This window comes from Petaurus breviceps, unplaced genomic scaffold (assembly GCF_028583685.1).
Source record: "Petaurus breviceps papuanus isolate PSGF00001 unplaced genomic scaffold, PetGlider_PUasm1.0 90630, whole genome shotgun sequence".
NCBI lineage: Eukaryota > Metazoa > Chordata > Mammalia > Diprotodontia > Petauridae > Petaurus > Petaurus breviceps.
This window is the reverse complement of record NW_027187291.1, coordinates 4,162,103-4,188,784: the sequence shown is the minus strand read 5'-3', so window position 1 is coordinate 4,188,784 and position 26,682 is coordinate 4,162,103. Positions and strand designations below refer to the sequence as shown.

Sequence of the window (26,682 nt, the reverse complement as noted above, 5' to 3'; positions counted from 1 at the left end):
TACCTTCATTTGTTCAATCACAGAGCACAAAAAGGTCAAAAGTTCCCCACCCCTGGATCACAATTGAATCTACCCCAGAGTTACAACAAGTTTAAGCACAGCACTTAATACCCAAATGGAGGTCTTTTCTTCATCTTGACAGGAGGCAAATTCTCAGCAATCTTAGTTCCTGGGGAGACAAGGCTTAGCAAGGCCACAAGATACATTGCCAGTCTCTTCATTAATTCATCCTCTGTCTGTAGAACAGTCCTAGAACCCCTGAAGACATTAGCAAAACCCTCTCCCAGGATTTCTGTAAACATATAACCAGAAAATCCTTCTTCAGGGCTTCTGAACCAACAGAAAGGTTCCCAGACCCCTGCAACAACAGCACTGTCCTTCACCAGTGTATTCACTCTGTCTGCAGGACAGTCTCAGGGCTTCTTAGCCAACAGCCAGGTTCCAGGACTTCTTCAACAAAAGGACTATCTTTCACCAGTGGACAAATCTGGCAAAACAACATCAAAACAGACAAAGTACCAGCAAAACAGCCATGTCTCCTCAGTCCTTGGCAGCTCAGGGGGCAGGTCTCAAAAGTCCAGGGCAATTCAAAGTGGCCCCCAGCAATTCTCTGAGTCTCTCTCTCTGCCTCCACGAGGTGCAGCTTCCAAAAAGTTCTTCTGCCTCTCTCTTGTCTCTCTAAATCTACATCATCAGCTCCTCCCAGTTCAGGACTTTCTTTTTACATCAACAAGTCCATCCCACAGGTGGGATTAACAAGCTCTGGGTTTTAACACAATCAGTTTGAAAACCAAGCCAATACAGGGGAATCTTTATATTCCATTACTATCACAAGGAGGAAGAGGAGTTGTTAGAAGCCCTTCTGGGGGAGCTGAGGGCCTGGGCCTTAGGGTTGAGCCACGTAGGGAAACCACCATACCCAGGTTCCTGAGAGTGGAGCAGGAGGTGGGGTCAGGGGTGGGAGTGACAGGTTCTGGAGAGGAGGCCAGGACATTTAAGCATCAGGGCCTGCACAGACCTAAGCCTGCCCCTTAACCCACCTGCCTCCTCTTCCTGCTTTGTCCAGGGTGTGACGTTTCGAGTGGAGGGTGGAGAGCTGGTGATTGCCCGTATCCTGCACGGAGGCATGGTGGCCCAGCAGGGCCTGCTGCACGTGGGTGATGTCATCAAGGAGGTGAACGGGCAGCCTGTGGGCAGTGACCCCCGGGGGCTGCAGGAGTTACTCCGGAGTGCCAGTGGCAGTGTCATCCTCAAGATCCTGCCCAGTTACCAGGAGCCCCACCTGCCTCGCCAGGTGGGCAGCTGGTTGGCACCTGTGCCCATCTCCCCCCTCTCCCTGGACCCTGGTATCTTTCCCTCTACACTTGATTGCCCCCCACACATTGTTGTCTGAGGGGAGCTTCATGTGGACCCTCTTCCCTCCCCCAATATGTGTGTGTGTTGGAGGTGAGCTGTGACCCATGGATGCAAGCCTGCTTGAATGTTCTGGCTACAAGGGTCTGTATGGCATATACCCATGCTGCTTATGGTGGGAGACGAGGATCCCTGCATGGAGCCGATGCATGTGATACATATGTATTCATGCTTGCACAGATATGTAGTCGGCATGGGTGTGCATGAGGCAGGTGTGAGGCTGAGGAAAGAGCTCTAGATCTGGAATCAGGGGAGGCCTGGGTTCAAAATCCTCCTCCTGCCCACAGCTTCCTGATCATGTGACACAGCCAGCCATTCTCTCTGAGCCTTGGTTTCCTCATATGTGAAATGGAGGTAATTCAAATAGTAGCTACTTCACAGGGCCGTTGTTGGGCATCAGCTGAGATCACCAATGTAAAGCATTTTGTCAACTTTAAACTGGCATAAAAATGTCAGTTATCTTCTACAAAATTGTATATACATGTGTGCATCTTTGTACCACTCTTGTACATGCATGAGCATCCTTGTACATGTATGCTTTACATGGTTTACTCTTGCATGTGTGTCCTTATATGTATGCATCCTTTTACATATGTGTGTCCTTGTATGGGTGTGGGTACCCTTGTATGTGTGTGCATCCTTTGTATATATGTGTGCACACTTAAATACACACATTGCATACTTGATGTTTGGTCATTTCAGTCCTGTCCCACTCTTAATGACCCCTTTTGGAGTTTTCTTGGCAAAGATACTGAAGTGGTTTACCATTTCCTTTTCCAGCTCATTTTACAGATGAGGAAACTCAGGCAAACAGGGTTAAGTGACTTGCCCAGGGTCATACAGTTAGTAAGTGTCTGAGGCCAGATTTTAACTCAGGAAGATGAGTCTTCCTGACTTCAGGCCCAAGCACTCTATCCACTGTGACCCCAACTGCCCCTAGTATAGTTATAGATAACATGTAGTTCCTTGTGTGTGTACATGTATGTTTATGTGTGTGGCATATATACATATAAGCCTGTGTGGAATGTTTCTCCTTCTGGCATTAAGCATGTGCGGCCTCCCATTAGATTGAAACTCCACAGGCCTGGCTATCTTCCAGCAGCCTGTGGGGTTAGCATCTAGAAAGTGCTTTGTCACAACCCAAACCCAGTGGGCAGGAGAGGGAGGAGAATGAGGGACCTGTCTTGGTGTGGGCATTGCCCCCTCTCTCTCTCACTGGAATGTCTAGAGGGAGAGGAGGAGGCAAGATAACCCTGCCCATAAACAGGAGGGACAAAGACAGAATTGATCCCCCACCCTTTGTTCTGGGCAGTGAAAGGAGCCTGGCAGTGGGTGGCAGGACAGGCAGAGACTGACGTTCCCCCTTAAAGGGGCAAGGACTGGTGTGTGAGTGTGACTGTCTGCATGTATGCTCATCTCCCCACTCCCTTCTCCCTGGGACTTTAGAGGCTAGGGGATGGCACCTTACTCAGGTCCTGGTTCCCCTTGAGGTAAGGGGAGGGCACCTATCCTTTCCCTGCCATCCCACTCCTGGGTGCCCTTAAGGACACTGTGCCTAGCATGGCCTTAGATTCATATGTGCTCCCCCCAGGTGTTTGTCAAATGCCACTTTGACTATGAACCAGCCAGGGACAGCCTGATCCCCTGCAAGGAGGCCGGCCTTCGCTTTTGTGCTGGGGACCTGCTCCAGATTGTTAATCAGGATGATGCTAACTGGTGGCAAGTGAGTGCCCGCAGGGCACTGCCCATGTCAGTGCTTGTCACCCCACAGAAGCCAGGGATGCCTCACAATCCCCCTCCCTGCCATCAGCCCTCTGCTGGTCCACCTTAATCTAGTTGAGCAAGTGGGGCGATACAGCTGGTGGGAAAGGAGGAAGCATGAACGTCCCCACTGATACCGTGAGGGAGGGAAAGTGAAGAGGGAATAGGGGAGATAGCAAAGTTGTTTTTTTTTTTTTTGCTTTATTTAAAGGGGAGAGGGCAGGACAATTGGGGGTAAGTGACTTGCCCAAGGTCACACGGCTAGTAAGTGTTAAGTGTCTGAGGCCGGATGTGAGCTCAGGTCCTCCTGACTCCAGGACTGGTGCTCTATTCACTGTGCCACCTAGCCACCTGGATAACAAAGTTCTTAAGCCTGGTGGGCATGGGGGGGGTGTTTCAGGCATGCCATGTAGAGGGGGGCAGTGCTGGGCTTATCCCTAGCCAGCTACTGGAAGAGAAACGAAAGGCCTTTGTCAAGAGGGACCTGGAGATGACACCAACCTCAGGTAAGCACTTTTTGGGTAAGGTCTTGCCAGCTTTGGGGGGGTGATGAGAGTACTTCCACATTTTTGCATCTTTCCTCTCCTTATTTCCAGGTGCCCTATGTGGCAGCATTTCAGGCAAGAAGAAGAAGAGAATGATGTATCTCACTACCAAGAATGCGGGTAGGTGCCCTCATGCCTGGGCACTGCCCACCTTTTCCTCTACCTTAACCTCAGTGTTCTCTCCCTTGGTGCTGCATGGAAACTGTATACCTTAGTGTTAGACCACATTTCCCTTACCCCTGGGCACTAATCTCAGGTCTCCTTCCTGGGCAATTCCTACCGCCAAACACATGACCTCTGTGCCCTTAGATGCCACCCATGGTCATTGCATCCATCTCTCTGCATATTCCTCTGTGACCCTGCCCCCTTCCACCCTGCTGTACCCATGCTGGCCTAACAGTGGTACACTTGCATCTGTACTCACAGAGTTTGATCGGCATGAACTTCTGATCTATGAGGAAGTAGCCAGGATGCCCCCTTTCCGCCGGAAAACCCTGGTGCTGATTGGGGCACAGGGTGTGGGGCGACGTAGCCTGAAGAACAAACTCATCATGTGGGACCAAGACCGCTATGGCACCACTGTACCCTGTGAGTTGATCCTGGGGTGGGCGCTATACTCCGAGACGGCACCAGGCTGAGTACCAGGCTCAGTTATCAGTCCCAGGGGCATTGGATTATCCTTGTTTCTTCCTCAGCACCTAGATCAATATCTTGTCTAGAGAAGGTGTGGGAAGAGGCAGTGTGGAACAGTAGGTAGAAAGCAGGGCCTGAAGTCAAGAACACAGGTTCACATCTCACCTTGGACACTAGATGTGTGACCTTGGGCACGTCACTTTTTTGAGCCTCAGTTTCTTCTTTTTTCCTTCATTTCAGTAAAATGAAGGAGTTGGCCTTGATTATCTGGTTCCTTTTAACTTCAATTTTCTGATCTTAGGAAATGTTTATTGAATTAGAGTGGACATAATATTTAAGAGGGGCAGCTGGTTGGTGCAGTAGATGGAGCAGGAGTGGGGAACCTGTGGCCTTGAGGCCACATGTGACCTTGGGTGTGGCCTTTTGACTGAGTCCAAGTTTTACAGAACAAATAATTTTATTAAAGGGATTTGTTCTGTGAAGTCTAGATTCAGTCAAAGGGCCTTACTTGAGGACCTAGAGGGCCACATGTGGCCTTAAGGCTGCAGGTTCCCCACCCCTGGATGGAGTGTTGGGCCTTACAGTCAGTAAGATTTGTCTTCATTAGTTGAAATATGGCCTCAGATACGTATTAGCTGTGTGACCCTGGGCAAGTCACTTAACCCTGTTTGCCTCAGTTTCCTCATCTGAAAAATGAGTTGGAGAAATAAATAGCAAACTGTTCTAGAATCTTTGTCAAGAAAACCTCAGGGGCAGCTAGGTGGCAGAGTGAATAGAGCACTGGCCTGGAGTCAGGAGGACCTGAGTTCAAATATGACGTCAGGCACTTACTAGCTGTGTGACCTTGGACAAGTCATTTAACCCCAATTGCCTTGCCTTCCCTCCTCAGAAAAGAAAAAAAAGAAACCCCAAAAGGGGTAACAAAGAGTCAAACATAACTGAAAAACAGCAACAAACTCTTTGAGGGATCCAAATCAGTGTAATCTAACCAGCATTTAGGGCCAGCCTAGGTATACCTCCCTCCAGGGTCCTGACTAACCCTACTTAGAGAATGGATTCATGGAGGGAAAATAAATGTGGAGGAACAGCGGAGAGGAGAGAGGGGCAGCTGAAGCAGCTGAGAGGGAGGAGGGGAGACATCAGTGGGGATTTATAGTCATATTGATTAATGGATGAGGTAGTCCCTTAATGGCAGCGAGCTGGACTAGAGTCAGAAGGACTGACTTTAAATCTGCCCTCAGATATTTATTAACTGTGTGACCCTGGGCAAGCCACTTACCCTCTATCTGCCTTAGTTTTCCCACCTTGCTCACAGGGTAAAATCAGAGAGTATTGGTAAAATGCTTAAAAAACCTTAAAGCACTATGAAAATATATAATGTGCACATTTATATATACATATACAATATATAATGTATTATATAGAAAACAATGTACAGATAACTTACTGAGTTTTTTAGTTATAATTTTTATTATATTCATTTGTAAATTTTCTGAGTTGTTTTTCAGTCGTCTGATTCTTTGGGATATCCCCCTGCCCCCATTTGCGGTTTTCTTGGCAAAGATAGTGGAGTGTTTTGTCATTTCCTTCTCCAGCTCGTTTTACAGATGATGAAACTGAGGCAAGCAAGGTTAAGTGACTTACCCAGGGTCATACAACTAGTAAATGTCTGAAGCTAGATTTGAACTCAGGAAGAGTAGTCTTCCCGACTCCAGGCCCAGCACTGTGCCACCTAACTGCACATAATAATTATATACAATACAAACAAGATATATATATATATATATAAATATACAATGTGTCCTATGTGATAGAAAATATAATAATATATCATATATCATATATATCATGCATCTACACATAATATGTAATATGTTTATATGGAATTTATATAAAAGTATATATGTATATATTTACATATAAATATTCACATATAAGTATATTTATTTATATATTTATATATAAGTATATATGTATTAATAATATAATCTTCATCATCATCATCATACTAGGAAGACCCTAGAACCATCTGGGACTGAATGCTTACTTTGCTACATGTTATCTGTGTGACCAAGGGCCAGTCACTTCCCCTCCATGGGCCTCAGTTTACTCATTTATAAAATGGCAGAGTTGGGGTCCATGATCTATAAGGTCCCTTCTAGCTCTGAATCCTAGGAGGCTATGAAATGTCAGCTACCATTTTTAATTGCTATTCAGCCTGATTATTTGGTGAGTGAGCACCCTCTTCTGTCGAGTATGGGGTACTGCACCATCAGGTTGGGGACTGCCTCCCACCATTGATTAATAATCAGGGGTGAGGAACGTGTGGTCTTCAGGCTGCAGGTTACCCATCCCCCAGTGGTACATTGAGATGTAACCTTCTTAGCCCCTACCCTACCCTCAATAATAATAATAGCTTGAATTCATATATCACTTTAAGGTTTTCAAAGTGCTTTTAAAACCTCTTACTTGGTATCTACAACAACCCTGCCAGGTATGTGCTATTATTATCACCATTTTATAGATAGGGAAACTGAGGCAGACAGTGGTTGTGTGTGTGTGTGTGTGTGTGTGTGTGTGTGTGTGTGTGTGTGTGTGTGTGCCAAGGTCACATAGCTAGGAAGTGACTGAAGCTAGATTTGAACTCAAGCCTTCCTCACTCCTGGCCGAGTGCTCTATCCACTGTGCTACCAAGCTGTCTCAAGGAGCTAATGGTCTAGCTTAGGAGATGAGACATGTCTATATTAGTTTCCAGTCAGAATGGACCTCAGAGATCACCTAACCTCTGCGTGTTGCTACTTACATCTCTAGAGGCAGGGAAATCATTCCATTTAGAGGATAGCTTTACTCTTTAGGAAGTTTTCTTTCCTGATATTGACCCAAATCTATCACTTAATAACTTATATCCTTGGGTCCCTCTGAGGGCAAGCAGCCCAAGTCTTATTTGCTCTTCCATGCACCATCTCTTCAGCTGCTTAAAGGCAGTTCATGTCTTCCCTAAGTCTTCCCTTGTCCAAATTAAATACCTCCACTTCCTTTAACTAGCAGTCTTCTCATCAACCAGATTACTCTCCTAAAATGAGCTGAATACAATATTCTAAATGGGGTCTGACTGGGATGAAGGATCTAGGACCTTCCTCATTTGAGACACTATACTTTTGTTAATGCAAATGAAGGGCATATTAGTGACAAGGTCTGGACCTGGGATTTTATCTATTGGGTGTAATATAATGCCAAGGAAAGGCAACTTCCCCAGGTTCAGAATACCAGCATAGGTGCTCTCCATTTTATTCAGTGACAAACCAAGAACAGAGAAGATCAAAACATGACATCATTCCAAATACAGCATTTACTTAAGCGTGATTAAATAATCTCCAAGTACTACCCCACCCCAGGACCTTCCAATCATTCAATCAATTACAAAGTCTCTGTTCTAAATACTTCTCCACCCCTAGGCTGTACCTTCATTTGGTCCACCACAAAGCACAAAAAGGTCAAAAGTTCCCCACCCCTGGATCACAATTGAATCTACCCCAGAGTTACATCAAGTTTAAGCACAGCACTTAATACCCAAATGGAGGTCTTTTCTTCATCTTGACAGGAGGCAAGTTCTCAGCAATCTTAGTTCCTGGGGACACAAGGCTTAGCAAGGCCACAAGATACATTGCCAGTCTCTTCATTAATTCATCCTCTGTCTGTAGAACAGTCCTAGAACCCCTGAAGACATTAGCAAAACCCTCTCCCAGGATTTCTGTAAACATACAACCAGAAAATCCTTCTTCAGGGCTTCTGAACCAACAGAAAGGTTCCCAGACCCCTGCAACAACAGCACTGTCCTTCACCAGTGGACAGTATTCACTCTCTGTCTGCAGGACAGTCTCAGGGCTTCTTAACCAAAAGCCAGGTTCTAGGACTTCTTCAACAACAGGACTGTCTTTCACCAGTGGACAAATCTGGCAAAAGAACATCAAAACAGACAGACAAAGTAACAGCAAAACAGCCATGTCTCCTCAGTCCTTGGCAGCTCAGGGAGCAGGTCTCAAAAGTCACCCAGCAATTCTCTGAGTCTCTCTCTCTGCCTCCACGAGGTGCTCTCTCAGAAAGTTCCTCTGCCTCTCTCTTGTCTCTCCAAATCTGTCACCAGCTCCTCCCAGTTCAAGATTTTCTTTTCCCATCAACAAGTCCATCCCACAGGTGGGATTAACAAGCTCTGGGTTTTAACACAATCAATTTGAAAACCAAGCCCAATACAGGGGAATCTCCACATTCCATTACTATTACATTGGGCTAGCTAGTTGTGTGACCCTAGGAAAGTTATTTAACCTCTCTGTGCTTTGGGCTTCTCATCTGTAAAATGAATGGGTTGGATTCAATGGCCTTCAAGTTCCCTTCTAGCTCTAATTCTATGAAATGTTGATTAAATTGGACACTGAAGGGAACATGGTGTCTCAGAAATTCAGTTCAATCTTATCTCTCTTTTTTCCCCCTGAGGTAATCAGGGTTAAGTGACTTGCCCAGGGTCATACAGCTACTAAGTGTCTGAGGCCTCATTTGAACTCAGATCCTCCTGACTCCAAGGCTGATGCTGTATCTACTGCATCACCTAGCTGCCCCAAGTTCAATTCAATCTAATCAGAATTTAGGGGCAGCTTAAGTATTCATCATGTAGGAGCAGCTAGGTGGCACAGTGGAGAGAGTGCCCAGCCTGGAGTCAGGAAAATCTGAGTTCAAATTCAGTCTCAGACACTTCTAAGTTGTGTGACCCTGGACAAGTTGCTTAACCCTGTTTGCCTCTGTTTCCTGATCTGTAAAATGAGCTGGAGAAGGAAATGGCAAATCACTCCCATATCTTTGCCAAGAAAACCCCAAATGGGGTCACGAAGAGCTGGAAACTACTGAACAACAGTAAGAAGGTATTACTTCCTCTGGGGTCCTGAGCATCCCTAGTTAGAGTGAGCCCATAGAAAGATTATACTACCAGTGCAGGTTGGGCCTTGCCCATTTTGTAGATGGGGAAACTGAAGCTGAGAGTGATTAAGTGGCTTATTTAGGGTCACATAGCTAGTAAGTGTCTTGAGGCAGAATTTGAACTCAGGTCTTCTGGATTCCAAGCTCAGCACCCTCATAACTATACCACCTAGCTGCCTCAGTTATGTTCATGTGTGTTTCTCATTCTCCCCACCCACCAGACACATCTCGTCGGCCTAAGGACACCGAGCGGGAAGGCCAGGGCTATAGCTTTGTGACACGGGCAGAGATGGAGGCTGACATCCGCACTGGCCGCTACCTTGAGCATGGGGAGTATGAAGGGAACCTATATGGCACTCGGATTGATTCCATCCGAAATGTGCTCAGTGCTGGCAAGGTGTGCGTGTTGGATGTCAACCCGCAGGTAAGCCCCTGCCTCCCATCCACTCCAGCTGGCCACACCTCCATCCCCAAAGGGCAACAGCCCAGTCCTCTAGGACCCCCAGCACTATGGAACACCATATTGTTCACCATAGTAGAGCCTTTCCTCAGCCATATGTAACACCTTATCTCCTGGAGACTTTCTTTAACCCTACATAACACCACCATCCCTGGGACCCTGGGTTTGGATCCCAGCCTGACTACATTCCTACTGCTATGTATTGCTGGCATTAGGGAAATCAGGAAGAGGAATGAGTTAATGGGGTAGGTGATAGATTCAGTTGTGTATATATTATATACATATATTTTGTATGTATTATATATTATATACATATAGTACAGATATACATGCATATATTACAGATCAGGAATATAATTATATATTATATTGCTAAGTAAGTCACTTAGTGTCTCTGAGCCTCAATTAAATAATCTATAAAATGAGAAAATTGGACTGGGTAACCTCTAAGGTCTTTTCTGTCTTTAAATCTACAATTCTTTGTATGATTGTGTTTCAGTATATGATCAATGACCACCTTCCCTCTTGTATTACCAACCCCAGGTCATCCTCCCCCGCCCCCAACCCTTCCCATAACTCTTCCTCCTTACCCTCTTTTCCTAATGGATACTCTGAGATATCTACATCTCCCTTTCCTGGGAGCAAACTCTACTCTGACTACATACATTTTTGGGGGGAAGCAATTAGGGTTAAATGACTTGCCCAGGGTCACATAGCTAGCAAGTAAGGCTGGATTTGAACTCAGGTCCTCTTGACTCCAGGACTGATGCTCTATTCACTGTGCTACCTAGTTGCACCTGACTTCATATACTTCTAATCCTTTCCTTGACCATGGGCAATACCCCATCCTCCAGGGACCTTTTGTAACCTTATATTAATAACGTCCTCTGTCCATTCCTAGAAACCCTGGGTTTGAATCTCTTACCTGCTCTCTTTTTACCTGTCTCCCAATTCATATTTCATCTGAATCCTGAAAAGGAAGGGTGTTATAGAGATCCCCCTGGGGTATGAACTATGATGTTGGGGAGGGGAATAAAGATTAAGGAGATAATGCTGAATACTCTCCCTCCCTCCCAGGCAGTGAAGGTGCTAAGAACTGCTGAGTTTGTCCCATATGTGGTTTTCATTGAAGCCCCTGACTTTGAGACCCTGCGTGCCATGAACCGAGCTGCCTTGGAGAGTGGGGTGGCCACCAAGCAACTCACGGTGAGGGGGACCTAGAAGGGAAGTGGAAAAATTGGTACAAGGTGGGGAAGAAACAAGTACGCAAATGGGATAGATGGGCTGATCCAATGGGAGGTGTGCAGGAAGTGCTTGGGGTACAGTGGGAAATAGGAATACAGTGACTAATGGGGAGGCTCGTTAGGGGTGCTCAAGGAAGTATGGAAAAATGTTCAACTTTTCAATCATTCATCAAATATTCATTAAACAGCAGCTCCATCACTGGCCTAGTGAAGGCATAAATAGGTGAATGAAACTCAATTTCTGCCTCCTAGGATATTACATGAGATATATACATAAACAAATGTAACACAAGACTGTAAGAATTCAGAAAAGGGAGAGATCCCCTCTTGGTCTTCATGGGAGAGGTGGCATTTGAATGAGTCCTTGAAGGATGGTCAGGCTTTTGACAGATGCAGATAGAAGGGAGGGGCATACTAATCCAGGGTAGGTTGGGGTTAGATCACAGACTCAAGTGTGAGGCTGAGGAGTTTAAACTTTATTAGAGAGGCATGGGTAGTTACTGAAAATTCTCATGTAGGGAAGTAATGGGATGAAATGGAACTCTGGAAAGATTGCTTTGACATCTGGTGGAGGATGGATTGGAGCCCAATTAGAAGGCAATTAGAGGAGTCAAGGTGACATGTGATGAAGGCCTGAGCTAGAGTAATGACTTTGGGAGTGCAGTGGAGGAGGCAGATTTGATGTTGAGGAGATAAAATTAACAAGACTTGGTGATGGATTTAAAATGGAGAACAAAAGAGAAGAGGTCAAAGGCTACTCACATGTTCTGAGCCTGAATAACCTGGAGGATGGTGGGCACCATTGCCGGCATTAAGGAAATCAGGAAGAGGAATGGGTTAATGGGGTAGGTGATAGATTCAATTTTGTATATATATAAAACACACAGATATGCATACATATATTACAGATCAGTAATGTAATTATATATTATGTTGTATATTATATTTGTATATTGTATCTATATAATAGATTGTATGTATTATTATTTATATTGTATATGTATATATATTTGAGGTGTTAGCTGGATAACTGGATGGAGTTGAAATGTCAGTGGAGAGGAATAGGAAGAAAGAGAGAGAAGGAGGAAGGAAGGTGGGAGAGAAGAAAGAAAGGAAGGAAAGGAAGGAGGGAGGGAAGGAAGAAAAGAAGCAAAAGAGGGAGCGAGGGAAGAAAAAGAGGGAGGAAAGAGAGAAAAGAAGGAAAGGAGGGAGGGAGGGAAGCTAGAAAGGAAGGAGAGGAGAGAGAAGAAAGGAAGGAAAAGAGGTAGAAAGGGAAGAACAGAGGGAAGGAAAAGAAGGGTGAGAGGGAAGAAAAGGAGGGAGGAAAGAAAGAAGGAAAAGAAGGAACTGAGGAAGGATGGCATTAGGGAAGGAAGGCAGAAACAAACATTTATGAAGTATCTGCTATGTTCTAGGCACCATGCTAAGCACTTCACAAATATCTCATTGAATCCTCATAACGACCTTGGGAGATAGTTGCTATTATTATCCCCCTTTTATAGTTGAGGAAACTGAAGCAGAGAGCAGTTGTGTCTTACTCAGAGTCACCAGAAGAAAGATTAAAATCAGTTCCAAATGCAGAGAGGTTAAGGAGAAAAAGTTATTGAATTTGTTTGTTGGTCATTTTTGACCATAGAGGGAGAAGCAGTGGTAAATTGGTGAAGACAGAATTCAGTAGTGAGGGGCTAGGCAATGAATTTGTAAGTGAGGAAGAAGTGAATGTAATGAGTATATAATATTTTGAGTTTATCAATGAAAGAGGAATAAAAAAAAAGGGAGGTCCTTTTGAGATGTATCCAAGGGATGAGAACAATTTTTTTTTCTTCAGACAGGGAGAGCTGAGCATATTTGGAAACCCAGGGGAGGAAACCAGTACAAGTGGAAAGATTGAAGATGCAAGGAGTGGGGTTAATAAATGAAGCAAGGTCTAGTAGGAGATAGGCAGAACTAGGGTGAAGGGCACAGGTGGTGACAGGGTTAGCATTGGCAAGAAGGGACATTTCTTTCCCTGGAAGAGAAGAGGAGAAGGAAATGGGTGAAGATACAGAAAGATTGAGAAGCAGAGAGGAGGGGAGACAAGGGTGGGGGACCTGTGACCTTGAGGCCACATGTGATCTTCTAAATCCTTGAGGGTGACCTTTTGACTGAAGCCAAAATAATTTCCATCTCTGTAAAGTAGGAGAAACCAAGGATGTCTGAGAGTGTAGGAGTCAGGGAATTTAAACAGAACTGGGACCTTATAGTTAGTAGAAAAGTTTTGGACCCGCCCCCGTAGAAAATTCAGTGGAGAGTCAATAAGAGATTAATGAAAACCTTGCTGAGCATAAAGAAGCCCATATAAGCTAAAGACTTATGTTGGCCTCTGTCACCCTGCTTTGGGAACTTCTAGAAATGCTAGGAGGCAGAGGGGATAGAGAGCTGGGCCTCTAGATATAGAGATAGAGACTCAGGAAAATTCATGAGTTCAAATCTGGCCTCAGACACTTCCTAGCTGTGTGACCCTGGGCAAGTCACTTAACCCTTCTTGTCTCAGTTTTCTCATCTGTAAAATGAGTTGGAGAAAGGAATGGCAAAACACTCCAGTACATTTGCCAAGAAAACCCCAAATGGGGCCATGAAAAGTCAGAAGTAACTGAAAAATAGCTGAACGACAATAACAACAAATACAAAGGAGGCCAATTTGGCAGGATGATAGAGTATGTGAAAAGGACTAATGTGTAATCAGCTTGGAAAAAAATGGACTGGAGCCTAGTTGTAAAGGGCGTTAAATACCACACAGAGGAGTTTCTATTTGATCCTGGAAAAATAGGGAGCCACTGGACCTTATCAAGTAGGAGAATGACATGGTCAGACCTGTATTTTTTGTAGCTGAGTGAAGGAAGGGGGAGACTTAAGGCAGGGAGAACAGTTAGGAGGCTATTACAATAATTCAGGTAGTGAGGTCCTGGACTCAGAAGGTGGCTGTGTGAGCAGAGATGAGATGGAGGCAAGAGATGTGGGAAGTAGAAGAGACAGTGTGTGGGGTGAGGCAGAGAGAAAGTCTGAGGATAATGTCAAGTGTGGATCAGGTGGGGAGGGGCACACAGAGACAATGAGCTCTGTTTTGGACATGTTGGGTTTGAGATGCCAGTGTGACACCCAGTTTGAAATGTCCACTAGGCAGCAGGAGATGTGGGACTGGAGCTCTATTGTATTTGTCATCTGTATTTCTATCTTTCTGTATCTATTGTCTATCTATTTATCCTTCTATCTGTCTCTTTCTATCATATCTATCTATGTATCTTTCTGTCTATCTATCATCTCTCTATCTTTCTATCCATTATCAATCTATCATCTATCTCTATTTGGGAAACTATCTATCTATCTATCTATCTATCTATCTATCTATCTATCTATCTATCTATCTATCTATCTATATATCTATCATCTATCTATCTATCTACAATCTACCCAGGGAAATTCTCTCTCTCTCTCTCTCACCATCTGCAAAGAGATGAAATTAAAACCCATGGAGCTGATGAGGTCACCAACAGAGAGAGTGTAGAGAGAGAAGAGGTGCTTGGACTAGCTGATGGGGTCCAAAGCTGGGCTTCCCCAGATACTGGATGTTTCCATAAGAGTAATGTGGAGCTTTGTGGGGGCTGGTGGGGGGAGAGGTGCAGGAAATAGACAGTGCTGCTGGGCTGGAGTGCTCAGAATGTGGGAAGGGGGACACCAGAGGGAGGTCTTCCTGTTTGCCCTCACCACAGGCCTTGCAGAGGTCACTCTGGTCATCTCCCAAGGCCTGGATCTCTCCCTCTCCATTCCTAGCCTGACCCAGGTGCACCAATAAGCGAGTGAGAGAAAAGCTCCAAGTTCATCTTGTGGGAGAGCAGAGTTGGAAAGGAAGGTCAAAGGAGGATGTGATTGAGAGAGAGAAGGAAGGAAGAGAGAGACAGGATTAGGGAGAGGAGCCTTCTCTAGCTAAAGAGCTCCCCCACACCCTTGACTCTACCCCAGCCCAGTCTTCCAGTCTAGCTTTGCTCCCAGGCTTCAGGTTCTTTTCTGCTGATAGCTGCAAAGTCTTGAGCACTATCAGGTTGGGGAGGACACTTCCTAGGCAGGTATAAGCAGGTGCTCTTGGGGTTGCCATGATACCTGGGATAGGTGATTGTGGGCCTAGATGGCATGATAAGGTGGGTCAGCTGGTTAAGGTATGAGATGGGTTTGTTTGGTATAGGTTTTTTGGTACAGATTGAATTGATGTGGCAGAAAGAGCTCTGGATTTGGAACAGGAAGACCTACCTCGAACACTTGCTAGCTGTGTGATCTTGACCAAAACCCTTGACTTCCGTGATTCATCAGTTGACCATCTGTGAAACAGGGCTAATGATAGCAGCTACCTTACAAGGTTGTTGTGAGGCTCAAATGAGATCATGTATGGAACGTTTAGGGCTATATGAGTGATGATGCTGATGATGATTACTTAGTGGGTCTAGGCAGGAATGCTCCTACCCTGGAGATCATCTTCTCTCAGCATAGGGAGTCAGTGGTCTTTGAGTGGCACCATAGAGGGAAGGCCCAGAGGGGACAGGATCACCAAGCCCACCTGTCCTGGGGCTTTCTCTCGTAGGTCATCAAAGGGGAATAAGGTTAGGGAGGGCGGGTTCTCATCAGGGGAGGGGAGGCCAATGGGAAGTGGACATCTGACTGACTCAGTGGGTTCCCTGGGCCCGGGCAGGAGGCAGACTTGAAGCGGACAGTTGAAGAGAGCAGCCGGATCCAGAGAGGGTACGGGCACTACTTTGACCTCACTCTGGTGAATGACAACCTTGAGAGGACCTTCCGAGAGCTTCAGACCGCGATGGAGAAGCTGCGGACAGAACCCCAGTGGGTGCCTGTCAGCTGGGTATACTAACCCTGCCACCCACCTCTGGCACAGGGATTTACATCCCCATTCCACAATCCTTAGTCACTCAGACCTCATTCTCTGCCAGGAGGTGTCCTTGGGCATCTTCTGCAGAGATTCCCATGTCCCTTAGCCCAGCTCCCTTGGGAAGCTGTGTCCATTCCTTGGGATACAATATCAGGTGGGCAATGAAAGCTAGCCTCAGTTCTGCAGAAGACACTGTCAGGGTGAGGTATGTTCATGGGGCACCTTGGTGCCCAGGTGCTGCCCACCTTTCCCACGCCTATTAGCTATCAGCCTACCTGGTGCCCTCTCTACCCCTCTCTATGGGACCAAACTGTGCTTAGGAGGGTGGGGGAAGGGGAGAAGTCCCCCAAGGTGCCCATCAGTCCATAAATGAGAAAAGCTGACACTTGGGTGAGCACCAAGATCCCCTGGCACGACTTTATTTAGTCACCTTTTCTCCTCAGGGCTTGCATAGATCTACCCCTACCCGGGTGCCCTTCATACTGACTAGTCACTTAATCCTGGGATCCGTGGATGGGAGAATTTTGATGTCCCCATCTAAATGAGGTGGCCATCAGGTCCAGACTTGCCTATGCGCTAGTTCTGCCTGGTGCTACCCCCAAGGCCTGGGTAAGAATGAGGCACATGAAGCCAGGGCCCATGGTGGAAAATGGGTACTATCCTCTTTCTGGATAATCCTGGAGAACAGAATGGAATCTGTGCTAGGAAAGATTCCCAGGGCTTACCCTCTCTCCCTATCTCCCCTCCCCTCCCCCAAGTACACAGCAGCTCACTGCCGAAGACTCCCCTACTATATCTTCCAGACCCCTCAGCACTGCTCTTCCCCAGCCTCACCTGGAAGGTATTGGGATAGGCAGGAAGACCTTGGCCTTGAGAAAGGAAAGCTAGACCTCCTATATCATTTCTGTTAAATATCTCCATGAACTTGGAAAATGGAGAGTCAGCCTCATAATCTGGGCCCAATATTCCTTTCTGTCTCACCAAGGGCTTAATCCCTCCAGGCAATCTGGGCACCTGCCTTTTCCAGCTGACAGGGCCTGGCTCTGGGAGTTCTACCAGGAGGGCAGAGATAGGAGGCCTGGGTGACCTGGAGAGAAGTAGGATGGAGAAGGCCAGATGGGAGTGAAGCATGAAAAATGGAGCTGCTTCTGTCCATATAACACTGATCATATGTGTGTGACATTTGTGTGGGCCTCGTATTATAAAGGTCCCCCCCCTTAAACTGGGGAGAAATCCCACATTCCAGAGATTTAGAAATTGTCAGATTTCTCCCAACACCCATTTCCATGCCCCATCCTTCAAATATGTGAGGTCACACCATGACCCTGTAATTTAGGAGTTTGGAGTACAGAGGTCAACTTTGTAAAATAGAATTCCCCTTTCAGAAGAGAATGCCATCTTAGAATGTCCAGGGTCATTTCATCTATTCCCCCTTGCCTTCCCATATGATAGCCCTTTCATCCCACAGGAATCAATAGGAAACCTCGAAGGGAAGGAAAAAAAAAACAACTAGCCTCTCCTTGGTGTTGGTGTTTGGGGCCTCAGTCCTTATTCCAGTCTACATCCTTACCCTAACTTGAAGGCCTAGCTAGTCCTTCTGTGTGTTTAACCTCATCTTTCTTGCTGCAATGTCAAATCAAGCCAGCCCCTGAACCACTGTGCTCCCCCCTCCCTCACTGTACTAGGGAGGGAGGGATGTCCCTTTCCAGGAGACCCAGGAAACTAGTGTTCCCTAATCCCTTCTCAGTGCCCCTTCTTGCTTAGACCCTGGGAGGACCAGGGTTCATTAGCATATTCCTGATAGGGGGAGGAGAAACATATAAGAGAATTGAGTAAAGAGAGAATAAACAGACTTATTTATTACAAATGGTAGAAATTGATTCATTAGTATGTAAATATTGCATGCATTAACACAAATGAAATGTAGAGGTCCCTCCCCCTCCCCACTCCCCCCAGCAGCTTTCCTAGCTGTTTTCCTCTCTGCATCTTATTTGCAAAGATCTGCATACACTATGTCTACATTTTTTCCTTCGTGTTTTTTTTCCCCTCCAGTTTTCTCCTATCATCCCCAGCTGTCTTCTGGTCTAGCCTGCACAGCCAGAGGGAAGGGGAAGAAGAGATTCCCCATCTCCTGTTGAACTAGTCCTAGTTGTAAGAGATAATCTCTCTTCTCCCCCCCCCCCCCCACATCCCAAATAGCCTCTAGCAGAAATTCCCAGCTGGGGATTTCAAGGCCTGGTTGAGCCCTGGTTTCTGTGATCTTCTTACACCACTTGCCCTTTCCCCCACAGCAATCTACATGGAACCGAGAGTCCAGACACTTCTAAGGATGAGAGGGGAGAACGAGAAGTAAAATTGGCTGGAGCCCAGGGAATCTAGCAGAGTTCCCCAATCCCCATGACACTAAACCCTGAGGACCCATTCTCAGAGATGCCACAGGAGTAACCTGTAAAAGTCCCAGAATCTCCCCCTCCTATTTCCAGGGGTGGGGGTGGGGGGACCTGGTGAGAAGGGAAGAGCTGGGACGTGGGTAGTCTAGATGACCAAGAAGTTGGGGGATCTTCAGTTTTTATTTCTGCCTTGGTGCCAACAGTGGGATTACCTGCCATTCTGTTTGGGGAAATTTGGGAGTAGTTCAGTGGGCAAGCTGGTAAAAATAGAATTCCCCTTTAAGAAGAGAATGCTGTCCCTGACAAGATAGACCCTCTCCCTGGGGAGAGCCTGCTGGTTAAGAATTAACCTGCTGGGTTAATTGCTGGGCCATATTTATAGGAAAGTGAGGCCAGCTGCCTTAGTCTCTGCAATGAGGGATGGCACTCCCTGAGCCTCCAAATGCCCTTAATTTCAGTCACACACAAAGACATACATAATACACACAGTCACCACCCATACACCCCTTCTGGAGACACAAATAATCTTTAGACTCTGGTAAAATGGAAAACAGACTAGTTCATTTAGAGGGACTGGGTAGCTAGGTGGCACAGCAGATAGAGTGAGGGGCCCCAGAGTCTTTCTGAGTTCAAATTTGGCCTCAGATACTTACTAGCTGTGTGACCTGGGGTAAGTCATTTGACCCTGTTTGTTTCAGTTTCCTCATCTGTAAAATGAGCTGGAGAAGGAAATGGCAAACCACTGCAGTATCTTTGCCAAGAAAACCCCAAATGGGGTCATGAAGAGTTGAAATTGACTGAAACGACTAAACAACAACAAGAAGGTCTGATCCCTTTACAAGCATCCTGGGAAGATCCCATACTCTTCCTAAGAAGCTGTTCATGACATAAATAGGAATATAATTACCAAAAAAAAGAGCACCCTGTGGTTGAAGTAGCACTTTGTGCCTTGATGCAGCACACTAGAGTTTCACACTTACTTGACACTATTCATCTTCCCCTTCCCACCATGATGCCCAAAGGGAGTGCCCTGGCACTGTTTGCCAGTTTCTCTTCACCACCTTCCCCCCCACCCCATATCAATATTCAACCAGCCTGGCTGCCTACTACTTCCATTCTCTTTTTGGAGACCAAGCATTCCTTGGGAAAAGGGGAAGAGGAGGTCACTAGGTCATGTGTGTGTGTGTGTGTGTGTGTGTTTTATGTATAGGATATTTGAAGAACTTTCAGAATAATGAAGCCACATTCCACTTCCAGGTTCTTATTCCTAGCCTCTGACTACCTTATTTCTCAATTCTAGCCAACACCTCCCTGCTCCCAATCTCTCTACCTTTCTGTCTCTGTCTCTCAGCCTCTATCTGTCCTCTCTTTCTTCTACTTTTGTTCCTTTGATTATATTTTCAGACAGAGGCCTCTTTGTGATATGACCAAGACCAGGTAAGACAAAGAGAAGCCCCTTCCAGAGTGATGGAGGAAAGGAAATGTGCTCAGAGTCCAAGATGATAGATGAAAGAAGAGATCAAATAATCTAGAACCAATTTCTGTTTGGCTAAGGAGAAGCATTAGCACATTCACTTTTCTTGTTTTAGCCCTACTAATTCTTATTCAGTCATACCCCACCCTTCTTAACCCCATGGACTATAGCTTGCTAGTACTGACCAAGGGGTTTTCTTGGCAAAAATACTGGAATGGTTTACCATTTTCTTCTCCAGTGGATTAAGGCAAACAGAAGTTGTGACTTGCCCAGGGTCATGCAGTTAGTAAGTGTCTATTTGGCTAAAGAGTAGGTTTAGCTGAATGACTTTCCTCATTTTAGCTCTGCAGACTCAGAATTCTCTCAGCAACTCTGCAGGGACAGAAAGGGGCTGGGAGAAACAGAGTAAAATATTCAGGGTGTCATGGAGAGGATAAAGTCAGTGGGGCTAGACCCTGCTTTGCTTGGAATGCTCTCCTCAAGACTCAGCTCCTGTTCCTCATGCAAGAGATCTTTCCTGATTCCTCCACTTGTTAATTCTCCCTCTCCCCTCCCCTTCCAAATCACATATATTTGATATTTACTTATCTGGGTAACATGTTGTTTCACTCCTGTAGGGTAAGCGCTTTGAGGGAAGGGATTGGTATGTTTGGTATCCCAGTGTCTACCACAGTGTTTGGTCCACAAAAGGGACTTAAATGCTGGTTGAATTGAACTGAACAAATGTGTATTAAGGGAAGCTAGGTGCTTCAGTAGATAGAACACCAGACCTGGAGTCAGGAAGACCTGAGTTCAAATGCAGATTCAGATATTTCCTAGCTGTGTGACCCTGGGCAAGTCACTTAACCCTATTTGCCTCAGTTTCCTCATCTGTCAAATGAGCTGGAGAAGGAAATGGCAAACTACTCCAGTATCTTTGCAAAGAAAACCTCAAATGGGGTCACAAAGTAATACATTATTGAAACAATGGAATGTGTGCATATATATACACACACAAACATGTATTAAGTACTTACTATATACTGAGCACTGAGTTAGGCATTAGAAAGAGAAAAATTTTAGAGAAGGCAGTCTGTGCTGTCATGGATCCCAGGGATAACCACTCATATTTATATACATTTTAGGATAACAGGTCTAGAATTGGAAGGGACCTTAAAAATGATTCAGTCCAGCCTCTCAACTAAAGCAATTTGAGTGGCAGCTTGGCATAGAGGAAAGAGGTCTGAGTTTGGAGTCAGGTAAGTTAGATTCAAATCCCAGTTCTGCTACTTCCTGGCTATGTGACTTTGGGCAAATGGGGGAAGAGAGGGAATAAGCATTTATTAAATGCCTACTATGTGCCAGGCACAATGTTAAATACGTTATAAATATTATCTCATGATCCTTATAACAACCCTGGAAGTAGGTGCTATTATTATCCCTATTTTAAAGTTGAGGAAACTGAGGCTGTCAGAGGTTAAATTACTTGCCCAGGGTCAAGCAGCTAGTTAAGTATCTGATGCTGGATTTGTACTCAAGTCTTCCTGTATCCTGACCTGGCACTCTGTTCAGTGTGTCACCATGATGCCCTGGAGGTAGGTGCTATTATTATCCCCATTTTACAGTTGAGGAAACCGAGTCTGGGTGTGTTCTATTCACTGTACCATCTAGCTGCCTCTAAATCACTTAATCTCTCTGAACCTCAGCTACCTTGTTTACATAATGGCCTTAGATGACCTCTAAGGAAGGGACTACTCTCTATCTATAATTCACATAACACTCGGGTGAGACAGGTATTTCCCCTTGCATTTTACCAGTGAGGAAAGTGGGGCTCAGTGAAATTGGGACACATAGGTGGATACCAAGCTAGTAGGTATTCAAAGGCAAATCTCCTAAAGCCAAGGACAGTACTCTTCCCACAACAGTTTATTATTTTCCCTCATGCCACCAACTTGTTTTGTGATGTTAGACAAGTCATTTAGGGAGCAGGGTGGCATTGTGGCTAGAGAGCTGAGTTTGGATCCTGTCTCTGATATTTACTGGCTCTCTTGTCGTGGGGAAGTCATTAAAAAACAAACCACTCTGTGACTCAGTTTCCCCATTTGCAAAATGAGGAGGGGTAGACTCAATGGCTTTCTAAGATTCCTTCCAGCCCAAGTCTGTTATGACTCCAGAGTCCTATGATCCTGATTGTATGTTTGTGTGTGTGTTTATGTGTGTGCGCACGTGTGTGTTATAGGGAGTGGGGGGTACCAGATCTGGAGTTAGGAAGACATCTTCCTGAGTTCAAATCCAGCCTCAGACACTTCCTAGTTATGTGACCCTGGGCAAGTCACTTAACTCTTTGCCCTGTTTCCTCATCTGTAAAATGAGCTGGAGAAGGAAATGGCAAACCCCTCCAGTATCTCTGCCAAGAAAACCACAAATGGGGTCACTAAGAGCCAGACATGACTGGAATGATTGAACGACAAAAAGGTGGGGTCGAAGGTGTGGGGAAGGCAACTATCCTAGGCATTCTTCAAATCCGTGATCCTGTGCCCTCTCTGTTCATCATCTTCCCTTTCTGTAACATGAAGGAATTAAATTCGATGTTCTCTAAGATCTCTTCCAGCCTCCATTATAAGGTTTGCTGCAGCTAAGACACAAAACAGGCCATTTTATGACCCTTCTCTTTTTTAAACAGTCACCTCATCACACCCTTGTGCCCCCTTTGGGTGGAAGGTGAGAGAATTCTTCCCAGGTTAGAGGTGATGAAAGTTGGCTGCTTACCTGAGGTCACAGGTGAATCAGTTACAGCTGGTTCCCACCCCAAGGTTCCCTTCCCCTCAGGCCACGAATGATCTTTGTTTCTACCCTCACCTTTCCTAGGCTGGGGGTGGTTTCAGAGGGCATTGTTACTTTCCCAATGCACATAGGATCCTAAGATTCAGATCTAAAAGGGTCTTTAAAGACCATCTATTCCAACCATCCATTTTACAGATGAGGTCTAGTGAGGCTAGGGTAGGAAACTTCCCCAAGAGGCAAAGCAGGGTCTGAAACACTGGTTCTCTGCCTTCAGATCTAGAGCTTTCCCCATAATACCATTTTCCTGATAACTTTAGACAAGACTTAGACAAACCTTCTGATGGTTTGTGAGTCATGTTTCTTTAGATGAGTACGCCACTATGTCTTTTTTTTTTTAAGCAACAAAAGAATTTCATTGGAATACAAAAGTAAAAAAAGAATCAGAAACATTCTATTTTTTTTTGGAGGGGGGAAGGTAGGGCAATTGGGCTTAAGTGACTTGCCCAATGTCACAGGGCTAGTTTTTTGTGTTAAGTGTCTGAGGCTGGATTTGAACTCAGGTCCTCCTGACTCCAGGACTGGTCCTCTAGTCACTGCGCCACCTAGCCGCCTCCAGAAACATTCTAAAATCATTTAAAGTTTCATTCTAAATGTCTAGAATTGTTTATAATCAGGAATTCTAAAACAGTAGAAGCATTGACCCAATGAATGCATTTCATTCTCTGTTTCCCCATCCTAGTCTGGAGAGGAGCCCACAGTCATACCTTCATCCCTGACTCCTTCCCTGCTCTTATCCCACCCCTCACTCCTACAGATTCCTGCCTAAAAACTGGCTATGACTGTCTGCATGATACCACAGGACCCTAGAGGACTTTTTCTCTGGGTATGGCTGAGTTGCTTGCATAAGTAAGTATGTGTGTTTGGTTTGTGTGACTATCACTGTGAGCAGGTTATTTTGCCTCTCTAGGTCTCAGTCTCTTCATCTGTAAAATGAACAGATTGGACTAGATGGCATCTAAGGTGCCTGCCAGCTTTAAATCTAGAATCCTACGATGTGTCCAAATGCATGTAACTGTGGCTTTGCATGATTCTCTGTATGATAGAGTATGTGATCATGTAACTTACCTGCCTCTGTCTTGATCTCATACTCACAACTCAGAGATCAAATGTTCACTCTTCTCTGTTTCTGCCTTGTCTGATGTTGGGCCCCGCAATCACCAGGGTGGACCTGTGCCTCTTTTCCAGGGAGGCAAGGAGTAGATTCAAATCTGTCCATTAGTTTGGGGGAAAGGATTCTAATGGGACCTTAAGGACCCTTCCCTGAACTCATGTCATAGAACACAAACCTTGGCAACTGAGTTCTGAAGAATGGTGAGTTTTAGGGGAGAAACATAGACTCTAGAGAGGCATCCTGGCACAAGGGTTGTAGCTAAGCTAGGGGAACATACGGATTGACCCTTTTCCAGTCTAAGGAGTTGGTGGGACTGTGGGAAAGCTGTAGATGAGAAGTCCTTGAAAAACTCAGAGTCTGCATCACTCTGGAAACAAGACATAGTGAAGAGCTGGGCAGATGACTGGGGATGTTGGAAGGGCCAGATTCAAGGCTCTGGAAAAGAAGGAGCAACAAAAGCAGGGTTCACCAGAAGGTCCTCAAAGGGACTGAAGTGAAGTCAATAGTTTTATTAATTTCAATTTTATTAATCTCTCCTTTGGTTTTCAATATTTCTAATTTAGTATTTAATTGGGGATTTTGAAATTGTTCTTCTTCTAGGTTTTTCAATTGCATGCCCAATTTGTTGACCTCCCTTTTCTCTAATTTAATCATGTATGCACTCAGGGATATAAAACTTCCCCTAAGAACTGCCTTTAATGCATCCCACAAATTTTGGCATGTTGTCTCATTATTATCAGTTTTCTCTAGAGATCTATCATACCTATCCTCTCTAACATCCTGTTCACCTCCTTAACTTCTTTCTTGTTTATTTTGAGGTTAGATTTATCAAGTTCAGAGAGGGGGAGATTAAGGTCTTCCACTAGTATAGTTTTGCTATCTATTTCTTCCTCTAATTCCCTTACCTTCTCCTCTAGGAATTTGGATGCTATACCACTTGGTGCATATATGTTAAGTAATGATATTGCTTCATTCTCGATGGTGCCTTTTAGCAGTATATAGTTTCCTTCCTTATCTCTTTTAATTAGGTCAATTTTTGCTTTTGCTTTATCTGAGATAAGGATTGCTACCCCTGCTTTTTTTTACTTTAGCTGAGGCATGATATATTTTACTCCAGCCTTTTACCTTTACCCTGTGTGTATCCCTCTGTTTCAGATGTGTTTCTTGTAAACAGCATATTGTAGGTAAATAGCAGTTATTAAGTGTTTCCTATGGGCTGGGCACTGTGCTAAGTTAGGGGTGGGTGGGCAGGAATACAAATACAAGCAGAATGACACTTCTTGCCGTCAAGGAGCTTATAATAAAAGGAAGCTGAAAAGTGCAGGGCAGCCAATGGGTAAGAGATGAAGAAAAAATCTGAGAGATTGGAAAATCAGGAATGCAGTTTGGAGAGGAAGGAAGGCTCAGCTGAACTGGGCTTCCTCCTTAAAATAGAACTTCTGAGAAAGATTGGCCAATCAGAGGATTTCCTCTGAATGGGGATCTTTCCAATTGTGGGAACTCACTCCTCTACCAGTAAGTTACAATGAAACATAGAACCACAAGGAAACCAAGTGACTTGCCCCAGATCATGTAGCTAATAAGTATCAGATTATTTGAATTTATTTTTCAGACTCCAAGCCCAGCATTCTATCCACTATACCACACTATCCTAACAACAAACACAGTCCATACTGCTTGTTTGTATTTCTTTTTTCCCTTGGTTGGGTAAGAGGACGTTAGATGGCTTATGGTTACCATTGTTGGCATGATCAAGAAAGTAATACAACTGCTCTGGGGGAAGGGAAGCAGGAGCTGCTGCCAATAGTTAAAAGAGGGTACCAGCTGGGTGGCACAGTGGATAGAGCACTGTATCAGCAATGCCATATTCACAATGCCTATGGAGATTACAGATATGCTGATATAATTATCCATCACAAAATACATCATGCTTGCCATATGGGGGAATAAACTAGAAAATTTATTAAGATACCAAAAGACTGAGTCCCAAAACCAGAAAGTGAAAGCCATCAGAGTAGTTATGACATTGGCACAGGTAGATAAAGTAGAAAGCACCCACATTTTCAAGCCTTTAAAACAGAACAGGCTACCTCAGGAAAGGTCCTCCTCTCCCCACTCACAGCAACCACCCAGCGTCCGGGAAGCACGCTCCCAGCAGCTCCGGCCTCTGGCAGTCCTCAGCAGGAGTCCTTAGCAGAAATTCTGGCTTACTCAAAAAGGGCTTTGCGCTGCCGCTGCCTCTGCTGCTGCTGCCACCATCGCCACCACCGCCAGCCACCGCAGGAACACTACCTTGGCTTCCGCTTTCTCTTGCTCCGCCCCTTCCTGCTACGTCAGCAAGTCCAATGGGGCATGGAAGATCTTTAAATCCCATAACCCTTACATTCGGCCCCAAGATCTTTCATGTCCCTTACTTGGCAAAAATACAGTAGGAATAACTGGTGTCAACAAAATTTCACAACAATATAACAAGAATAGCACACAATAAACACAGAAAACCATATTTTAGGGTGGGGCTTGAGCACAAGCTCCCCATCATTCCCCCCACCCCTGAACAAATGGGGCCCCAAAATCTTGTGGTAAGGGGTGAAGGTCTCTTCTTCCATGGCTACTTGCTGCTGAAATCAAATGTAGAGCTGTCCCTGTCCTAAGGGGTCCCATTTGAGAGGTCAGTTCTTAATATGCTTGATGCCAGGTCCAAGGGTGACACATCACAGTTGCAGACAGGGGGTGACATCCAGCTTAAGCTATCAGGGATCTATAGGTGGAGGGTACCAAGCCTGTGGAAACAAATCTAACAAACAAGGTGAACAAACAAAAAATCAAGAAGAAGCAAAGAGACAATAACCAGACTATCGTAGCCTCACTCACGGTAGAATAAATGACTTAAGGGTACAATTTTGTAATCATCTTCTCCAGAATAAACAATAGTTACAGTGTTATCC

At 45.2% G+C, this 26,682-nt stretch overlaps 1 protein-coding gene across 4 annotated transcripts in view; it reads left to right on the top strand.

The window, feature by feature from the left end:
* The window catches only part of MPP2 (MAGUK p55 scaffold protein 2), a 39,735-nt gene extending 21,745 nt beyond the window's left edge, over positions 1-17,990 (top strand). For 3 of the 4 annotated variants that reach the window (XM_069064413.1, XM_069064412.1, XM_069064411.1), the window contains 8 exons: positions 1,067-1,294; positions 3,005-3,136; positions 3,575-3,680; positions 3,771-3,839; positions 4,146-4,307; positions 9,542-9,744; positions 10,858-10,986; positions 15,745-17,990. In XM_069064413.1, coding sequence (XP_068920514.1) covers positions 1,067-1,294; positions 3,005-3,136; positions 3,575-3,680; positions 3,771-3,839; positions 4,146-4,307; positions 9,542-9,744; positions 10,858-10,986; positions 15,745-15,921 — 1,206 coding nt within the window. In that variant the 3' untranslated portion in view covers positions 15,922-17,990. The remainder of the gene's footprint in view (positions 1-1,066; positions 1,295-3,004; positions 3,137-3,574; positions 3,681-3,770; positions 3,840-4,145; positions 4,308-9,541; positions 9,745-10,857; positions 10,987-15,744) is intronic. The other variant, XM_069064414.1, reaches the window with a different exon arrangement.
* The last annotated feature ends 8,692 nt before the right edge of the window (positions 17,991-26,682 follow it).